The 18769-nt window shown below is 40.4% G+C and overlaps 1 protein-coding gene across 2 annotated transcripts in view; it reads right to left on the minus strand.

Annotated features, from left to right (window-relative positions):
* The window catches only part of LOC117509090 (serine/threonine-protein kinase OSR1-like), a 205722-nt gene extending 189152 nt beyond the window's left edge, over window positions 1-16570 (minus strand). Inside the window, exon 1 of one of the 2 annotated variants that reach the window (XM_034168884.1) lies at window positions 16109-16570. In XM_034168884.1, coding sequence (XP_034024775.1) covers window positions 16109-16178 — 70 coding nt within the window. In that variant the 5' untranslated portion in view covers window positions 16179-16570. The remainder of the gene's footprint in view (window positions 1-16108) is intronic. The other variant, XM_034168890.1, reaches the window with a different exon arrangement.
* Window positions 16571-18769: the final 2199 nt, after the last annotated feature.

The raw sequence follows: 18769 nt of genomic DNA on the forward strand, positions 1-18769 counted from the left end.
AAAGCCAGAGGTGGTACAACAAAATACTAGTGATGTGTTGGAGTGTTTTTTTGTTTTTCATGATTCCATAATTTTTTCCTCAGACTTGAGTGATTCCGTATTTTTTTTCCCTCTGCTTGGTCTAAAAAAGTAACCGTTACTGACTGCCACAATTTTTTTTTTCCTGATTTCTTATAGTGTTTCTTAAAGCCAGAAAGTTGCCATTTGAAATGACTTTAGTTTTGTGTCATGTCTGTGATCTGCTTTTTTCTACAAAATTAAACAACTGAATGAACATCCTCCGAGGCTGGTGATTCCATAATTTTTGCCAGGGGCTGTATCATTCAACTGACTTCAGTGTCTCCTGTGTGCTTTCTGGCAAGATTTCATGTGTGGGGTTTGTCTTCTCTGACCCAGGTCCTGATCACTTCTTTTTCCTACAGGCAACATCTGAAGCTGGTCTTCTTCATGAAGTCCTCCTTCTATTTTTATATATTTATGTTAAGTTTTGACATGGAGCTTTCCTTGTACTGCGTGTGCCTGCACATTGAATTCTACTTATCCCATGACATGTTACATTGACAGAAGCTATTGAACCCTGGCAACAACACAAACTCCATGCTATGAAGCAACAGGCAGAAGTTGTTAAACCGATCTGTTTGTTATATGCACAGTCTCTAATTACAACCACTGAAATTCCAACTCCTTCAGCGTCGTCATGTGTCTTGGTGACTTCATTCTTTTTTTCTCTCTCTCTCTATCAGGACATCCTGCTCTAAGTAGATTTACAATTTAACATACAATTTCTGTTATAAGGACTGTTTTAACGCTACACGATAAGCAACTTCAAATTTTTTGTTGTGTGGGCCGCTGAAGAGGAGGTACTGCTGGCCCACCACCACAAGATGGCGCCTTGATTGAAGTGCGGGCTTCAAGCACGAGAGGGCGTCGGAGCAACCGGGAGTGACAGCTGTCACTCATCCACTACTCATCACCACCACCATAAAGGCCGGACTGCAACTCCACCTCCCTGCCGAGAAATCAGCTACCATTCAGGTAATTTCTCTGCTAAGCTTAACTGTGACTAATAGTCTGATCTCATTTGCAGCCGTTTTCCTGTGACGGTGTCCTTATCTGTGGTATTGCCGTTTGGTGTGGACTGCGATGGCTTCGCCTCACACCCCAAACCAGATAAGTGGTTTCACAGGAGCTGTACGAGTGTGTGATTGGAGGTGGAGGTTTTCCCTCCTAACTGTATACAGACTGTGGGATTACTGAGTGTGCAAACTCACACTCATCAGGACTGTCTCTGTTCTCTGCCAGCAGTACCGGGTCTGACTGCTGAAGACAGCGGCCACCTGGGGCGCAGGGCTTGGTGGCTCCAGTGTTCTTCAGCTCCGTTGGTGGTGGAAGCTGTGTGGGATCCGGCTCTTCTCTCGCCAGGCGTCTTCTATCGTCGAGCCTGCCCACACATCACCTGGTGTATAATTGACATTCCACCATATTGTTACTGTCTGTACGTCGTTGTGCGATTCACAACATTAAATTGTTACTTTTGGCTTATCCATTGTCCGTTCATTACGCCCCCTGTTGTGGGTCCGTGTCACGACACTTTCACAACATTTTTCTTTCAACCATTTCCGGAGTTGTGCTTTTCAGTCACCTTTCAAGGAGTTGTATATAATGTTGGTCAGTCATATTCAAAGTGTGGGCCATGGACCTGAGGTGGGTGTTGTCAAGGAGGCAATGTCAGTGGTCTGTTGTAGGTCATTAAAAATTAAATAAATACAGTTGTATGTAAAAGTTTGGGCACCCCTGATGATTTCCATGATTTTCCGTGATAAATCATTTGCTTGGATCAGCAATTTCGGTTAAATATATCATATAGTAGACAAACAGTGATATTTGAGAAGTGAAATAAAGTTTATTGGATTTACAGAAAGTGTGCAATAATTCTTTAAACAAAATTAGGGAGGCACATAAATTTGGGCACCCCAACAGAAAAAAATACAATATTTAGTAGCTCCCCCTTTTGCAGAAATAACAGCCTCTGAATGCTTCCTATAGCTTCCAATGAGAGACTGGATTCTGGTTGAAGGTATTTTGGACCATTCTTCTTTACAAAACATCTGAGGTTTGTTGGTTTCCGAGCATGGACAGCCCGCTTAAAATCACACCACAGATTTTCAATATATCAGGTCTGGGGGACTGAGATGGCCATTCCAGAATGTTGTACTTGTTCCTCTGCATGAATGTCTTAGTAGATTTTGAGCAGTGTTTAGGGTTGTTTTGTTGAAAGATCCAGCCCCAGTGCAACTTCAACTTTGTCACTGATTCATGAACACTGTTCAAGAATCTGTTGATATTGACTGGAATCCATGTGACAATCAACTTTAACAAGATTCCCAGTACCTGCACTGGCCACACAGTCTCACAGCATGATGGAACCACCTCCAAATTTTACTTTAGGTAGCAAGTGTTTTTCTTGGAATGCTGTGTTCTTTTTCAGTCATGCATACCGCCCCTTGTTATGTCCAAATAACTCAAGTTTAATTTCATCAGTCCACAGCACCTTATTCCAAAATGAAGCTGGCTTGTCCAAATGTGCTTTAGCATACCTCAGGTGACTGTTTGTGGTGTGTACGCAGAAAAGGCTTCCTTTACATTACAGCATCATACAGCATCTCTTTGTGCAAAAGTGTGCTGTTTAGTTGAACGATGCACAGACACACTATCTGCAGAAAGATCATGTTGTAGGTCTTTGGAGCAGGTCTGTGAGTTGACTATGACTGTTCTCACCGTCCTTCACTTCAGCTTATCTGAGATTTTTCTTGGCCTGCCACTTCAGGCCTTAAATAGTACGGTGCCTGTGGTCTACCATGTTCCTCACAGTGGAAACTGACAGCTGAAATCTTTGAGATGGCTTTTTGTATCCTTCCCCTAAACCATGTCATTGAACAATCTTTGTTTTCAGGTCATTTGAGAGTTGTTTAGAGGCTCCCATGATGCCACTCACTAGAAGAAATGCAAAGAGAAACATTTGCAAATGGCCACCTTAAATACACTTTCTCGTGGTTGGATTCACCTGTGTAAGGAGGTCAAGGGTCAATGAGCTTACCAAACCAATTTTGTGTTCCAACACTATGTAACACAATTTTTGTTCCTGGCTTGTAAGTGTTATATTTCAACTGCTTATGTCTAAAGTCCATGGAAAAATGACTACATTCAGCACAAACTTTGATTTTATTTTGTTTAACGTTCTAGAAAGTCTAAAAGTTTCTTGACATTTCTAGATAATTCTGGAAACTTCTAGAAAATTCTGGACAGTTCTAGCAGTTAAAGAATATTCTAGAAGACTACTCAGTAGCAGTGAAGGCGAATCAAGAATACTTAAAAACAGACAAATTTCAAAATATCATTGTCCTGATCACAGAATCAATCAATCAATCAACTTTTTTCTTATATAGCGCCAAATCACAACAAACAGTTGCCCCAAGGCGCTCCACATTGTAAGGCAAGGCCATACAACAATTATGAAAAACCCCAACGGTCAAAACGACCCCCTATGAGCAAGCACCAGGCCACAGTGGGAAGGAAAAACTCCCCCTCAACAGGAAGAAACCTCCAGCAGAACCAGGCTCAGGGAGGGGCAGTCTCCTGCTGAGACTGGTTGGGGCCGAGGGAAAAGAACCAGGAAAAAGACATGCCGAGAAGGGGGGCAGAGATCGATCACTAATGATTAAATGCAGAGTGATGCATACGGAGCAAAAAGAGAAAGAAACAGTGCATCATGGGAACCCCCCACAGTCTACGTCTAAAGCAACATAACCAAGGGATGGTCCAGGGTCACCCGATCCAGCCCTAACTATAAGCCTTAGCGAAAAGGAAAGTTTTAAACCTAATCTTAAAAGTAGAGAGGGTATCTGTCTCCCTGATCTGAATTGGGAGCTGGTTCCACAGGAGAGGAGCCTGAAAGCTGAAGGCTCTGCCTCCCATTCTACTCTTACAAACCCTAGGAACCACAAGTAAGCCCGCAGTCTGAGAGCGAAGCGCTCTAATGGGGTAATATGGTACTACGAGGTCCCTAAGATAAGATGGGACCTGATTATTCAAAACCTTATAAGTAAGAAGAAGAATTTTAAATTCTATTCTAGAATTAACAGGAAGCCAATGAAGAGAGGCCAACACGGGTGAGATATGCTCTCTCCTGCTAGTCCCCGTCAGTACTCTAGCTGCAGCATTCTGAACCAACTGAAGGCTTTTTAGGGAACTTTTAGGACAACCTGATAATAAGGAATTACAATAGTCCAGCCTAGAGGAAATAAATGCATGAATTAGTTTTTCAGCATCACTCTGAGACAAGACCTTTCTGATTTTAGAGATATTGCGTAAATGCAAAAAGGCAGTCCTACATATTTGTTTAATATGCGCTTTGAATGACATATCCTGATCAAAAATGACTCCAAGATTTCTCACAGTATTACTAGAGATCAGGGAAATGCCATCCAGAGTAACGATCTGGTTAGACACCATGCTTCTAAGATTTGTGGGGCCAAGTACAATAACTTCAGTTTTATCTGAGTTTAAAAGCAGGAAAGTAGAGGTCATCCATGTCTTTATGTCTGTAAGACAATCCTGCAGTTTAGCTAATTGGTGTGTATCCTCTGGCTTCATGGATAGATAAAGCTGGGTATCATCTGCGTAACAATGAAAATTTAAGCAATACCGTCTAATAATACTGCCCAAGGGAAGCATGTACAAAGTGAATAAAATTGGTCCTAGCACAGAACCTTGTGGAACTCCATAATTAACTTCAGTCTGTGAAGAAGATTCCCCATTTACATGAACAAACTGTAATCTATTAGACAAATATGATTCAAACCACCGCAGCGCAGTGCCCTTAATACCTATGACATGCTCTAATCTCTGTAACAAAATTTTATGGTCAACAGTATCAAAAGCAGCACTGAGGTCCAACAGAACAAGCACAGAGATAAGTCCACTGTCCGAAGCCATAAGAAGATCATTTGTAACCTTCACTAATGCTGTTTCTGTACTATGATGAATTCTAAAACCTGACTGAAACTCTTCAAATAGACCATTCCTCTGCAGGTGATCAGTTAGCTGTTTTACAACTACCCTCTCAAGAATCTTTGAGAGAAAAGGAAGGTTGGAGATTGGCCTATAATTAGCTAAGATAGCTGGGTCAAGTGATGGCTTTTTAAGTAATGGTTTAATTACTGCCACCTTAAAGGCCTGTGGTACATAACCAACTAACAAAGATAGATTGATCATATTTAAGATTGAAGCATTAAATAATGGTAGGACTTCCTTGAGCAGCCTGGCAGGAATGGGGTCTAATAAACATGTTGATGGTTTGGATGAAGTAACTAATGAAAATAACTCAGACAGAACAATCGGAGAGAAAGAGTCTAACCAAATACCGGCATCACTGAAAGCAGCCAAAGATAACGATACATCTTTGGGATGGTTATGAGTAATTTTTCTCTAATAGTCAAAATTTTGTTAGCAAAGAAAGTCATGAAGTCATTACTAGTTAAAGTTAATGGAATACTCAGCTCAATAGAGCTCTGACTCTTTGTCAGCCTGGCTACAGTGCTGAAAAGAAACCTGGGGTTGTTCTTATTTTCTTCAATTAGTGATGAGTAGAAAGATGTCCTAGCTTTACGGAGGGCTTTTTTATAGAGCAACAAACTCTTTTTCCAGGCTAAGTGAAGATCTTCTAAATTAGTGAGACGCCATTTCCTCTCCAACTTACGGGTTATCTGCTTTAAGCTACGAGTTTGTGAGTTATACCACGGAGTCAGACACTTCTGATTTAAAGCTCTCTTTTCAGAGGAGCTACAGCATCCAAAGTTGTCTTCAATGAGGATGTAAAACTATTGACGAGATACTCTAACTCCCTACAGAGTTTAGGTAGCTACTCTGCTCTGTGTTGGTATATGACATTAGAGAACATAAAGAAGGAATCATATCCTTAAACCTAGTTACAGCGCTTTCTGAAAGACTTCTAGTGTAATGAAACTTATTCCCCACTGCAGGGTAGTCCAACAGGGTAAATGTAAATGTTATTAAAAATGATCAGACAGAAGGGAGTTTTCAGGGAATACTGTTAAGTCTTCTATTTCCATACCATAAGTCAGAACAAGATCTAAAATATGATTAAAGTGGTGGGTGGACTCATTTACTTTTTGAGCAAAGCCGATAGAGTCCAACAATAGATTAAATGCAGTGTTGAGGCTGTCATTCTCAGCATCTGTGTGGATGTTAAAATCGCCCACTATAATTATCTTATCTGAGCTAAGCACTAAGTCAGACAAAAGGTCTGAAAATTCACAGAGAAACTCACAGTAACGACCAGGTGGACGATAGATAATAACAAATAAAACTGGTTTTTGGGACTTCCAATTTGGATGGACAAGACTAAGAGACAAGCTTTCAAATGAATTAAAGCTCTGTCTAGGTTTTTGATTAATTAATAGGCTGGAATGGAAGATTGCTGCTAATCTTCCACCCCGGCCCGTGCTACGAGCATTCTGACAGTTAGTGTGACTCGGGGGTGTTGACTCATTTAAACTAACATATTCATCCTGCTGTAACCAGGTTTCTGTTAGGCAGAATAAATCAATACGTTGATCAATTATTATATCATTTACCAACAGGGACTTAGAAGAGAGAGACCTAATGTTTAATAAACCACATTTAACTGTTTTAGTATGTGGTGCAATTGAAGGTGCTATATTATTTTTTCTTTTTGAATTTTTATGCTTAAATAGATTTTTGCTGGTTATTGGTGGTCTGGGAGCAGGCACCGTCTCTACGGGGATGGGGTAATGAGGGGATGGCAGGGGGAGAGAAGCTGCAGAGAGGTGTATAAGACCACAGCTCTGCCTCCTGGTCCCAACGCTAGACAGTCACAGTTTGGAAGATCCAAAAAAATTGGCCAGATTTCTAGAAATGAGAGCTGCTCCCTCTAAAGTGGGATGGATGCCGTCTCTCCTAACAAGACCAGGTTTTCCCCAGAAGCTTTGCCAATTATCAATGAAGCCCACCTCATTTTTTGGACACCACTCAGACAGCCAGCAATTCAAGGAGAACATGCGGCTAAACATGTCACTCCCGGTCTGATTGGGGAGGGGCCCAGAGAAAACAACAGAGTCCGACATTGTTTTTGCAAAGTTACACACCGATTTAATGTTAACTTTAGTGACCTCCGATTGGCGTAACCGAGTGTCATTACTGCCGACGTGAATGACAATCTTACCAAATTTACGCTTAGCCTTAGCCAGCAATTTCAAATGTCCTTCGATGTCGCCTGCTCTGGCCCCCGGAAGACAATTGACAATGGTTGCTGGTGTCGCTAACTTCACATTTCTCAAAACAGAGTCGCCAATAACCAGAGTTTGATCCTCGGCGAGTGTATCGTCGAGTGGGGAAAAACGGTTAGAGATGTGAACGGGTTGACGGTGTACACGGGGCTTCTGTTTAGGGCTACGCTTCCACAGAAGCAAAGTTTCTGTGGAATAACAGCTATTTTCTATTTATTTAAGGCATAACAGGTTAGGAAAACACACTGTGCCCAGGAAAAATAAAAAATTAAAATTTGTTACATAGTGAATTAGTGCTAAATGTATTCAAATCAATAAAAAGATTGTCAGATTTCAAAGTGAGCTGATTGTTGACAAGTTAGGGAATGTCTGATGTAGGCAAAAGTTATTCATCACAATATTTGCTGTAAACATGTACTTACAGAGCTGATCTCCATTTCATGTGTGATTCCTAAATCCAAGTGTCTGTAAAACTGATTACCCAATTGTGTTATTTTTACTACAACTATTACAGAGGCTGATACTTAAACAATTCACTGTTTTTGTATGTTTAACTTAGAGAATGCTGTGTAGAGCTGCAATGATTATTCAATTAATCTGTGATTATTGAAATAATCAACAATTATTTTGATAATCATTTTGTGCCTTTTTTTTAAATATCCAAATTGCTTTGATTTCAGCATGTTAAATGTGAATATTTTCTGGTTTATTTGAGTCGCTTTATTCCTATCTGGCAATAAACTGAATATTTTCGGACAAACAAACAAACAAAAAAAAAAAGACATTTGAAGGTGCACTTGTTGGTTCTGGATAACAGACATTTTATCAACCTAACAACTAATCAACTAATCAAGAAAATAATGGATTAATCAATTATGAAAATAACTGTCAGCTGCAGCCCTTAATGCTTTACAGATTTATTTTCTTTTTGAGATAAAAACTTGTTTGTGATCTTTTAAGAAGTGGCATGATTTTTTTATGCCAACTGATGTCATTAATGTTATGATGTCAAGGGGCAGGTGGCTCTGTGGGATGGAAGTTGGGGCTACCAACATACATAGACCAGGGTTTGATTCTAGGCTCTAACATTTGGGATTGATCAGTTGTCTGCCTCGGTGGTTGCCATCTGGGTTCCATGGTGTGGTGGATGTAGCCGGACATGACACCAACACATTGCCACGACTTGCTCCAAGCTACCTGTGTATGTTCTTGGAAAAGACAGATCATCTGGACCATCTCAGTCCACCCCACTGTAACTGGGTAACTCAGTAACTGGAGAATTAGTCTACAATGGACTGGCGTCTCATCCACGGGAAGCCATAGACCCCCACCTGCTTCACACTTCAGTATTATGGGATAAGCACAAGACCAATCGGCCTCAAGACCTCCACTGGATTTACAACTAATACTTTTTCTCTTGATGTCATAAAGTGCTCACAAAATCCCAAAAGCCAGAGAAGAATGCCTTTCATAATGTCGCAGACTTCATGTAGAAGTGTAAGCACACATACAGAGCAGTTCATGTGCAATCTGGGACTATTCCAGACAAACTGGAGTGAGTGCAGCATCCATTTTGGTAAGGAAAAAAAAAAAAAACAACCCAACTTTCCTTATTCAAATTCATTCCAGTAGTATTCTGCTCTTACTAGGATGCAGCAGTTTTCTAGCTTGGCAGATAGTTCTGGAGGAAATCACTGAAGAAATTAACACATTAAAAATATGGTTTGACCAAAACAAATTGTCATTAAACTTAAATAAGACAGGGATCAAATGGAGGTGTAAGAGTCACTAGGTGTTCACAGGAAACACTTATTTCTGTATGTATTTATGTATTTCTTTATGTATGTTCATTGTCAGTTGGTTTTATATTTTCTGTTGTGTTTTTATTCAGGTTCTTTTTGTCTCTTTCTCTAAAACTGTATATAATAATAAGATTAGTTATTATTACTATTATTGTTGTGCTTGCTATTATTATTATAAATTAAAAAAAATGTTACAATTTGTAATACATTTGACTCTTACGACAACAAACGCTTGACAGCTGCAACTGCTTAATGCTAATTTTAACATTGAAAATGCCATAGACATGCTAACGTGTTAGCATCGGTCCCGTTTTTATAAAACACATCAACTGTTTCAGAAGACCATAACAGGTCAGTTTAACATAAAAAAGGTAAATAATACTCACAGCCATATGCTCTTTAAGGTTTTAGCGGGGGAAAGCGAAAGAAAAAAAATTAATCAACGAAGCAATGATCGAAGCACTGCTTCGATCTGCAAATCACTGCTTTGATTGGTTCAAGGTTCAAAGCAAAGCCGCGCTGCAGAAAAGTTGATTACAGACCCGCTGCAGGGTCAGTAATCAATGTAGAGAAATTATAATTTTCCTGACAAACACCCCCAAAAACAACGGCCACTCTGAAGGACCGATAAGCGAATAGTAAAGTAAAAAGGTTATTGATGTCAGTGGATCGAATCATTTCTTAACGGTACCCGAAAGGAACCGGTTCTCGATACCCATCCCTAAACACGACCTGTGCTGTGATATAGTTTGTTTCTTAACCTTTTTTTTTTTTTTTTTTTTTTTTTTAAATGGGTGCACTCATGAATTCTGACTTTACAACAACATTATGGACCTGACGTTTTTCATGGGATATATTCAGTGCATTCGCCAAACCAATGTGTTGGACATACGAACATGCATACACACCCACTGAACAAAAATATAAATGCAATAATTCACGAGCTGGATTCAAAGATTTAAACATTTTCTATATAAACAAAAGATCTGTTTCACTCAAATAATGTTCACAAGTCTGTCTCAATTTGTGTTAGTGAGCACTTCTCCTTTGCCGAGATAATCCATCCCACCCCACAGGTGTGGCAAATCAAGATGCTGATTAGACAGCATGATTGTTGCATCGATTATGATTCTGGTGTGCCTACAATAAAAGGCCACTCAGAAATGTGCAGTTTTGCTTTATTGGGGGACGTGCAATACTGTCAACATCTTGTGCAAGAGTCTTCAGCCATTTAGCAAAAACTTGTACTCACTGTTCTCAATGTAAAAAAAAAAAAAAAAAAAAAAGCAATGTTTTGGGGTGGGGCAATTCGTCGACGTAATCAACATAATCGATTACGTAAATATGTCGATGTGTAAAGCGTGCGCCGATGCATCACGGGAGTAGTAAGATGGCTGCTCACAGTAAAAATGCAAATGGAGGAGAGGCTGTAGTGGAAAAAAAAACCACAGGCCACGCTTATCTAAGGTGTGGGAATATTTCAACCAAAGACCTAACCATGTTGTGATATGTTAAATTTCTGATCCAGACAACCAATGATTTATAAAGGAAAATCATGAAAATTATCAGGAGTTCCCAAACCTTTACATACAACTGTAATTGCACATTACTGCAGTGACAAAATAAATACGTGTCATAACCATTAACTTGTTATGACATACAGTCAGCAAATTAAACTGTGTCACAGTAATCCTTTTGAATTGTAGGTCCAGTATTTTTCTGAACTGGTGTCTGACAAATACGGTCTATTAATAATAACGATTTGGAGACAAAGTCAGAGGCGAGATTGAGATGGTTTGGACATGTGCAGAGGAGGAACCCAGGGTATATAGGGAGAAGGATGCTGAGGATGGAGCCACCAGGCAGGAGGAGAAGAGGGAGACCAAAGAGGAAGTTCATGGATGTGCTGAGAGAGGACATGCAGGTGGTTGGTGTGACAGAGGAAGATACAGAGGACAGGGTGAGATGGAAACGACTGATCTGCTGTGGCGACCCCTAACGGGAACAGCCAAAAGACAAAGAAGAAGAACAGCAGTGATGTGGAATTTAGACTAGACTTTTAAAATGTGGCACTCATATCTTTATTCTAATGTGCTTTGTGTGTCTTTTTACAGGGAGAGTCAAAGCAGTGTGGAGGACTTTTATCACAAAAAGAATCTGACTCCATGCACACCTTAGATAGCTGCTCATCTTACTGACAGCATCTTACAGATGATTACCAAGGACGTGAGACCTCTTGCTATTGTTGGAGGCCAAGGCTTTTGTGAGATGATCAACACATTTCACGCAGGATATGCACTTCCCTTTATTTTGCTAAACCAGATTACCAGTGAAGACTGGGCTATTTTTTGTTGCATATTTAATCTTGTTACTTCTGTAACAAAGGTTTTGTTTTTCAAGAGGTCTTCTTTGTCTTTCGGCTGTTCCCGTTAGGGGTCGCCACAGCAGATCAATCGTTTCCATCTCACCCTGTCCTCTGTATCTTCCTCTGTCACACCAATCACCTGCATGTCCTCCTTCAACACATCCATAAACCTCCTCTTTGGCCTCCCTCTTCTCCTCCTGCCTGGTGGCTCCATCCTCAGCATCCTTCTCCCTATATACCCTGGGTCCCTCCTCTGCACATGTCCAAACCATCTCAATCGCGCCTCTCTGACTGTCTCCAAACTGTCCCACCTGAGCTGTCCCTCTGATATGTTCATTCCTAATCTTGTCCATTCTTGTTACTCCCAAAGAGAATCTCAACATCTTCAGCTCTGCCACCTCCAGCTCTGCCTCCTGTCTTTTTGTTAGTGCCACAGTCTCTAAGCCGTACAACATAGCTGGTCTCACTACTGTCTTGTAAACTTTCCCCTTCACTCTTGCTGATATTCTTCCGTCGCAAATCACTCCTGCCACCTTTCTCCACCCACTCCACCCTGCCTGCACTCTCTTCTTCACCTTTTTAACCACACTCTCCATTACTATGAACAGTTGACCCCAAATATTTAAACTCATCTACTTTCACCACTTCTACTCCTTGTAACTGCACTATTCCACTGGGCTCCCTCCCATTCCCACACATGTACTCAGTCTTGCTTCTACTGAGTTTCATTCCCCTTCTCTCCAAAGCATATCTCCACCTCTCCAGACTAGACTCAACTTGCTCTCTACTCTCACTACAGATCACAATGTCATCTGCAAACATCATAGTCCATGGGGACTCCTGTCTGATCTCATCTGTCAACCTGTCCATAACCACTGCAAACAAGAAAGGACTCAGAGCTGATCCTTGGTGTAATCCCACCTCCACCTTGAATGAGTCTGTCATTCCGACTGCGCATCTCACCGCTGTCACACTATTCTTGTACATGTCCTGCACTACCCTAACATACTTCTCTGCCACTACACACTTCTTCATACAATACCACAGCTCTTCTCTTGGCACCCTGTCATAAGCTTTTTCTAAGTGCACAAACACACAATGTAACTCTTTCTGTCCTTCTCTGTACTTCTCCAACAGTATTCTCAGAGCAAACATTGCATCTGTAGTGCTCTTTCTCGGCATGAAGCCATATTGCTGCTCACAGATCTTCACCTGTTTTCTAAGCCTAGCTTCTACTACTCTTTCCCATAACTTCATGCTGTGGCTGATCAACTTTATGCCTCTGTAGTTACTGCAGCTCTGCACTTCACCCTTGTTCTTGAAAATAGGAACCAGCACACTTCGTCTCCACTCCTCAGGGATCCTCTCACTTTCCAAGATTTTATTAAACAATCTGGTTAGAAACTCTACTGCCATCTCTCCTAGACATTGCCATGCCTCCACTGGAATGTCATCTGGACCAACTGCCTTTCCACTCTTCATCCTCTTCATAGCAGCCCTCACTTCTTCCTTACTAATCTCTTGTACTTCCTGATTTACTCTCACCACATCATACAGCCTTTTCTCTCGCTCATTTTTATTCATCAGCTCTTCAAAATATTCCCTCCACCATCTCAGCACACTCTCCTCACTTGTCAGCACATTACCATGTGCATCTTTTACCACCCTAACCTGCTGCACATCCTTCCCAGCTCTGTCCCTTTCTCCGGCCAATCGGTACAAGTCCTTTTCTCCTTCCTTACTATTCAACTTCTTGTACAGCTCGCAATATGCCTTTTCCTTCGCTTTTGCCACTTCTCTTTTCGCCTTACACCGCATCTCCTTGTACTCCCGTCTACTTTCTTCATCTCTTCGCCAACCTCTTTCTGCTTATGCTTTCCTGGACCTCTTCATTCCACCACCAAGTCTCCTTGTCTTCCTTCCACTGTCCAGATGTCATACCCAGTACCGTCCTAGCTGTCTCCCTCACCACATCTGCAGTACTTTTCCAGTTGTCCAAAATTGCTTCCCCTCCAACCAGTGCTTCTCTCACCTGCTCACTAAATTTCACACAAAAGTCTTCCTCCTTCAGCTTCCACCATCTGATCCTTTGTTGAGCTCTCACTCTCTTCTTCTTCTTCTTCTTTACCTCTAAATTCATCTTACAAACAACCATCCTATGCTGTCTAATGACACTCTCTCCTGCCACCACCTTACAGTCTCTGATTTCTTTTAGCTTGCACCTCCTATAAAGAATGTAGTTCACCTGTGTGCACCTTCCTCCACTCTTTCGATATGTTACCCTGTGTTCCTCCCTTTTCTTAAAGTAGGTATTCACCACAGCCATTTCCATCCTTTTTGCAAAATCAACTACCATCTGTCCTTCCCCATTCCTATCCCTGATACCATACCTACCCATTACTTCGTCATCACCTCTGTTCTCTTCACCAACATGGCCATTGAAGTCCGCTCCTATCACCACTCTTTCATGCTTGGGCACACTCTCCACCACCTCATCTAACACACTCCAGAAATCTTCTTTCTCCTTCATCTCACAACCTACCTGTGGGGCATATGCACTGATGATATTCATCATCACCCCTTCAATTTCCAACTTCACACTCATCACCCTGTCAGACACTCTCTTAACCTCCAACACACTTTTAACATACTCTTCCTTTAAAATGACCCCAACACCATTTCTCTTCCTGTCCTCACCATGGTACAACAACTTGTACCCACCGCCGATGCTCCTGCTCTTACTTCCCTTCCACTTGGTCTCTTGCACACACAATATGTCTACCTTTCTCCTCTCCATCATATCAGCCAGCTCTCTCCCTTTACCAGTCATGCTACCAACATTCAAAGTCCTTACTCTCATTTCCACCCTTCTAGTTTTCTTCTTCTCCCGCTGTTTGTGGAAACGTTCTCCTCCTCTTCTTTGTCGTCTTCGCCCAGCAGTAGCCCAACTTCCACTGGCACCCTGTTGGGCAACAGCACTGGTGGCGGCCCTCCTCAACACTCATTTATACGGGCTTGGGACCAGCACTCAGAATGTACTGGCTGCACACCCCATGTGGCTTATTTTTCCAGAAGTATTTGAATAAAATATTGAAATATTAAGAAGGCATGCTTTTGCTTTTTATTTTGGGTAAATTCCTTGTCATTAATTGAGTAATTACATTAATCGTTAGAATAATCGATAAATTACTCATTAGATAAATCGACTAAGAGAAAAAATAATCGTTAGATTCACTGATTAAAAAAAAAAATCATCATTAGGAGCAGCCCTACAATGTGTACTGTTATGGCACTCTGGCAAAACAACATCCTTCGGGATTAATAAAGTTCTTATTATATAATGATACACTAACTCCACAATATGATACAAAATTAAATCACTGTACAAATTATGTATAAAGCAGTGGTGGGCACAGTTCCACTAATCCACTAGCCACTAATTAGTGAAGCTAACTTTTTTGTTAGCTGATTAACTTTTCAGCTAACTTTGAAGACCATCAGCAGATCAATTAACTTCTGCTAAATTTAGTTCAGATAACTTTTAGACCCGCTAAGATGTTTTTGCGGGCATAGTGAATAAAGCTTAACAGTTTAAAACATTTGTAAAGCCTAAAATAATACATTTTAGATCCTATCTGTGACGTGTTTTGTAGCTGACAGACAGCTATGAGATGTAGAGCTCAATCCTCTGCTCGCAGAGGAGACCTGGCCACCAGAGAGAAAGGAACAGAAGAAAAAAGCTGATATTTTCATTTTGTAAAAACGACAGAGGTGACGTTAATTTTGATAACCTGTCCGTAATTAGGTTTTTTTTTATATTTTAACCATAAGTCAAAAAATCTCCCCTCTCTCTCTCTCTCCGATTGCCTTTGAATTTACTAACAAGAATCAGTAGCTGCCAGTGTACTGGAGTCAATACTAAAAGTTACCAGTTTAGCTGTAACCACCGCTAAATTTTTTTTTTTTTTTTTTAGGCATTTACTGGTTTAGCTTTATAAAAGTTAACTTTTCAGTTAGCAGGTTAACAGTTATCAAAGCTAACTTTTTGGTTAGCTGTGCCCACCACTGGTAGAAAGTAATCTGTGGTAAGTGTTTAAATTTAAAAAACATTCTAAGGTAGTAAAATTGTAATCCCTTAATGCTACCTGTTTAAGATGTGCACACACACACAGACAGAGAGAGAGAGTCCTGACATTACTCTGTAGGTTATGTTCATCGAATATTTCATTAAATTCGACACAACTTTCTTATATCTTCAGTTATGAAACGTACCCTAGTATATTTGATGTGCAAGTACAAGTAAAAACTGCTCAATGAAACGTGATATTTCCAGCAAATAGTCAGCCACAATTGGCTGTAATGTTACACCGCTCGTTTAATACATCAGCACAGCCCCAGCGGACGGAGTTATTGCTCTGGAAACATTCCAAAGACTCGAAGCCAATAACACCGCCCCTCCGGAATCGCCAGGTTAACAAAAGCAATCAGCTTATCCTAGCACAGCGAAAGATGAATTCATCTCAAATATTACCCCGTAGTTAATATATTTTCTGTCAGCCGACATGCATTCAGGAATTGCCCGTTAATAAATTGAAGCTAACAAGCTCACATACCGATCACCTCGTGTAGCTCATAGTCATCTTTGTTGATGGACCAAGATTGGGAGCTCGGGTCCTCCGACATGGTTGCGGGAAACTGTTGAGGCCTCAGGATCTGTACAAAGACTGTGAATCCAAAGACTGGGCGTAAAAAGAATTCAAATTACTCCAAAGAGCAGCAACAAGGGCGACACTTCCCTTCTTTGTGAATCTTGCAGCGCTCCTGTCATTCCCAAAGTTTGACACTAACCCCGCAGCCCCGCCCACCGCATTCCTGGCCAGCTAATGTGGATCCTCCCGGCGGACATGCTCAGTGTGGCACCTTAGAAACGCACAAATTCGACATAATCTGCTGGCTATATACAAGGTAAAACTATTACTCCTCGCGTCTGCACAAAGACGGTGGTTAAACGTTCGGTAAGTAGAAACGACGCAAAGCGCAGGGTACCGCCACACTTTCAATGGCGGACTCTGGTGGTGAAACACTTTGCCCTCAATTTAGTCTTTCAGGACTTCCTTCTTTCATACGGCGAGAAAACGTCATTCATCTCCTTGTCAGTTGGCTTAATTTAGTTTTAAATCATCTTTCAAACTTTTTTTTTTATTATTGCCGACACCCGTAGCATAGTGTTACAGAATTTGCCGATTCTGGAAGACTGCGCTCAGGGCAAAAAAAGAATCCACGGCGGAATCGACGGAAAAGAGGCGTTTTGCTCCGGTCATGTGATTGGCAGGTACAGCTTGCAGTCCTCTGTGATTGGCTGTTACCTTGGTTGTTCTTTGTCAAGGTGCGAGCGCCACCTGCGGTAGTGCAGATTATTGCATGCAACACTTGCACAATTACGAACCACACTGGAAAGCAATGCACTTAAAAAAAAAAAAAAACCCTCCAGTGAATATACTCGTATACTTATGAGTAAATAAAATCATTTATTCAAGACAGACTTAAAATCACATTATGAACTAGACGGTCAAAAATAAAAAGATGGAGACAACTGAGAAATGCAGGTGCAGCAAACAGCAAAAGTGCACAAATGAGAGTAACACAATCACATCACTTCCTCTTTACTTTAATCTACAAGTTGACTCATAAGAGGAAGTGGCCAAAAATAAGGATGGAACACATCTACAAGCTCCTGTACTTATTACAGTTTATCCTCACAATTTCACAACAAATGTTTTGACACTTTAACAAAATAACCGTTGTGCTGAGCAAAAAATATTTGTTATACTGTGTTGGGTGTAGACTGGAGTTCACAGCACACTATAGTAAATGAAGCCAGAAGGATCACAAACATCACAAGCTCACCCTTTTACAGTTCTGGGGACACCGACTTCCAGATTCTGAACTCTGGCTATTCATACATCTCGTTGAAACAGAGCAAAAACTGACTGTAGCTGCAAAATTGTTCCCTGAATGCATCAGCATATGTGAAAAAAATTAATGACAAATTTTCTACATTTTTTTCCCCATGTGTACTTACAATTCAAAGGTTTTATGCACCCAACATTTTGATTTTAATAAAAAAAAAAGGTTGTTGAACAGGAAAACAACCCAATTTCCAACAAAAACAAAACAGACATTTTCTCATTAAAGGCAGCAATTAAATATGAAGATGTTAACAGTCACAACTTCTGAAATAACAGCAAGAAATATATATATATATATATATATATATATATATATATATATTCTCCCTGAGGAACAAGGAGCACAGTGGAAAAGGGGCGTGTGGTACAATACAAATATCTAGACCTAGGTTTGATTCCCGATCACGCTACATGTTTTTCTCCTTTGAAAAGTCATTTATCTACATAGTCTCAGTCTACCTGGTTGTAAATGGGTACTGGCTTTGGTTGGAGAAGTAGCCTGCATCAGGCTGGTGTCCCATCCTAGACTCTCATCCGCTGCACGCTAAAGAATCCGATGATTAAACACCGGCACCAATGGGGCTCCGGGCCTAGGGTCCCCAGTTTTTTTCTTTTGTTTTCTTTATTGGGGGGGGGGGGGGGTGATTTCTTTGTAGATGTACTGCCTGGGACAGGACAACACAGACCATTGCATATGATCACTCAAAACTAAAAATGATTATAAAGACCTGTTTAGATACATCCAAAATTATCTCACAAATTGCAGATGTTATAAAAGAAATGTTTTATCACTAAAACAATACATTTTACATTTCTAAAAGTAAAAAGTGTTCACACATTTTATTTTCTTATAAATACTCCATATTTAGAAAATTTTCATATAAACTGCAGGAGATGTTATAAAAGAAGTGTAGTTTTATCACTAAAACAATTTTTAAAATGTCACTATTTTTGTATATTTATAATATTCAATATTTGGAAAATCATTTTAAAAATGGGTAGAAATTTTTCAATGGGTACAAAATATTTATACAGAACTGTATCCATTTAATTAGGTATTTTTTTATATTTTGATTCAATAATATCTGACTAGGGATGGGTATTGATAAAATTTTATCAATATCGATGCCATTATCGATTCCGTTTATCTATCCGACTCTTATGAATTTTCTGTGAAATGAACGTTTTATTGAGTCTTAAAGTAAATAAATATGAAATTGTTCACTGAATCCTTGATCTCTGAACATAAATAAACTCTACGTGGTGGATCCTTGATCTCTGGACATAAACAGAAATAAACAAAAT

The sequence above is a fragment of the Thalassophryne amazonica genome, chromosome 1 (assembly GCF_902500255.1).
Source record: "Thalassophryne amazonica chromosome 1, fThaAma1.1, whole genome shotgun sequence".
Classification (NCBI taxonomy): domain Eukaryota; kingdom Metazoa; phylum Chordata; class Actinopteri; order Batrachoidiformes; family Batrachoididae; genus Thalassophryne; species Thalassophryne amazonica.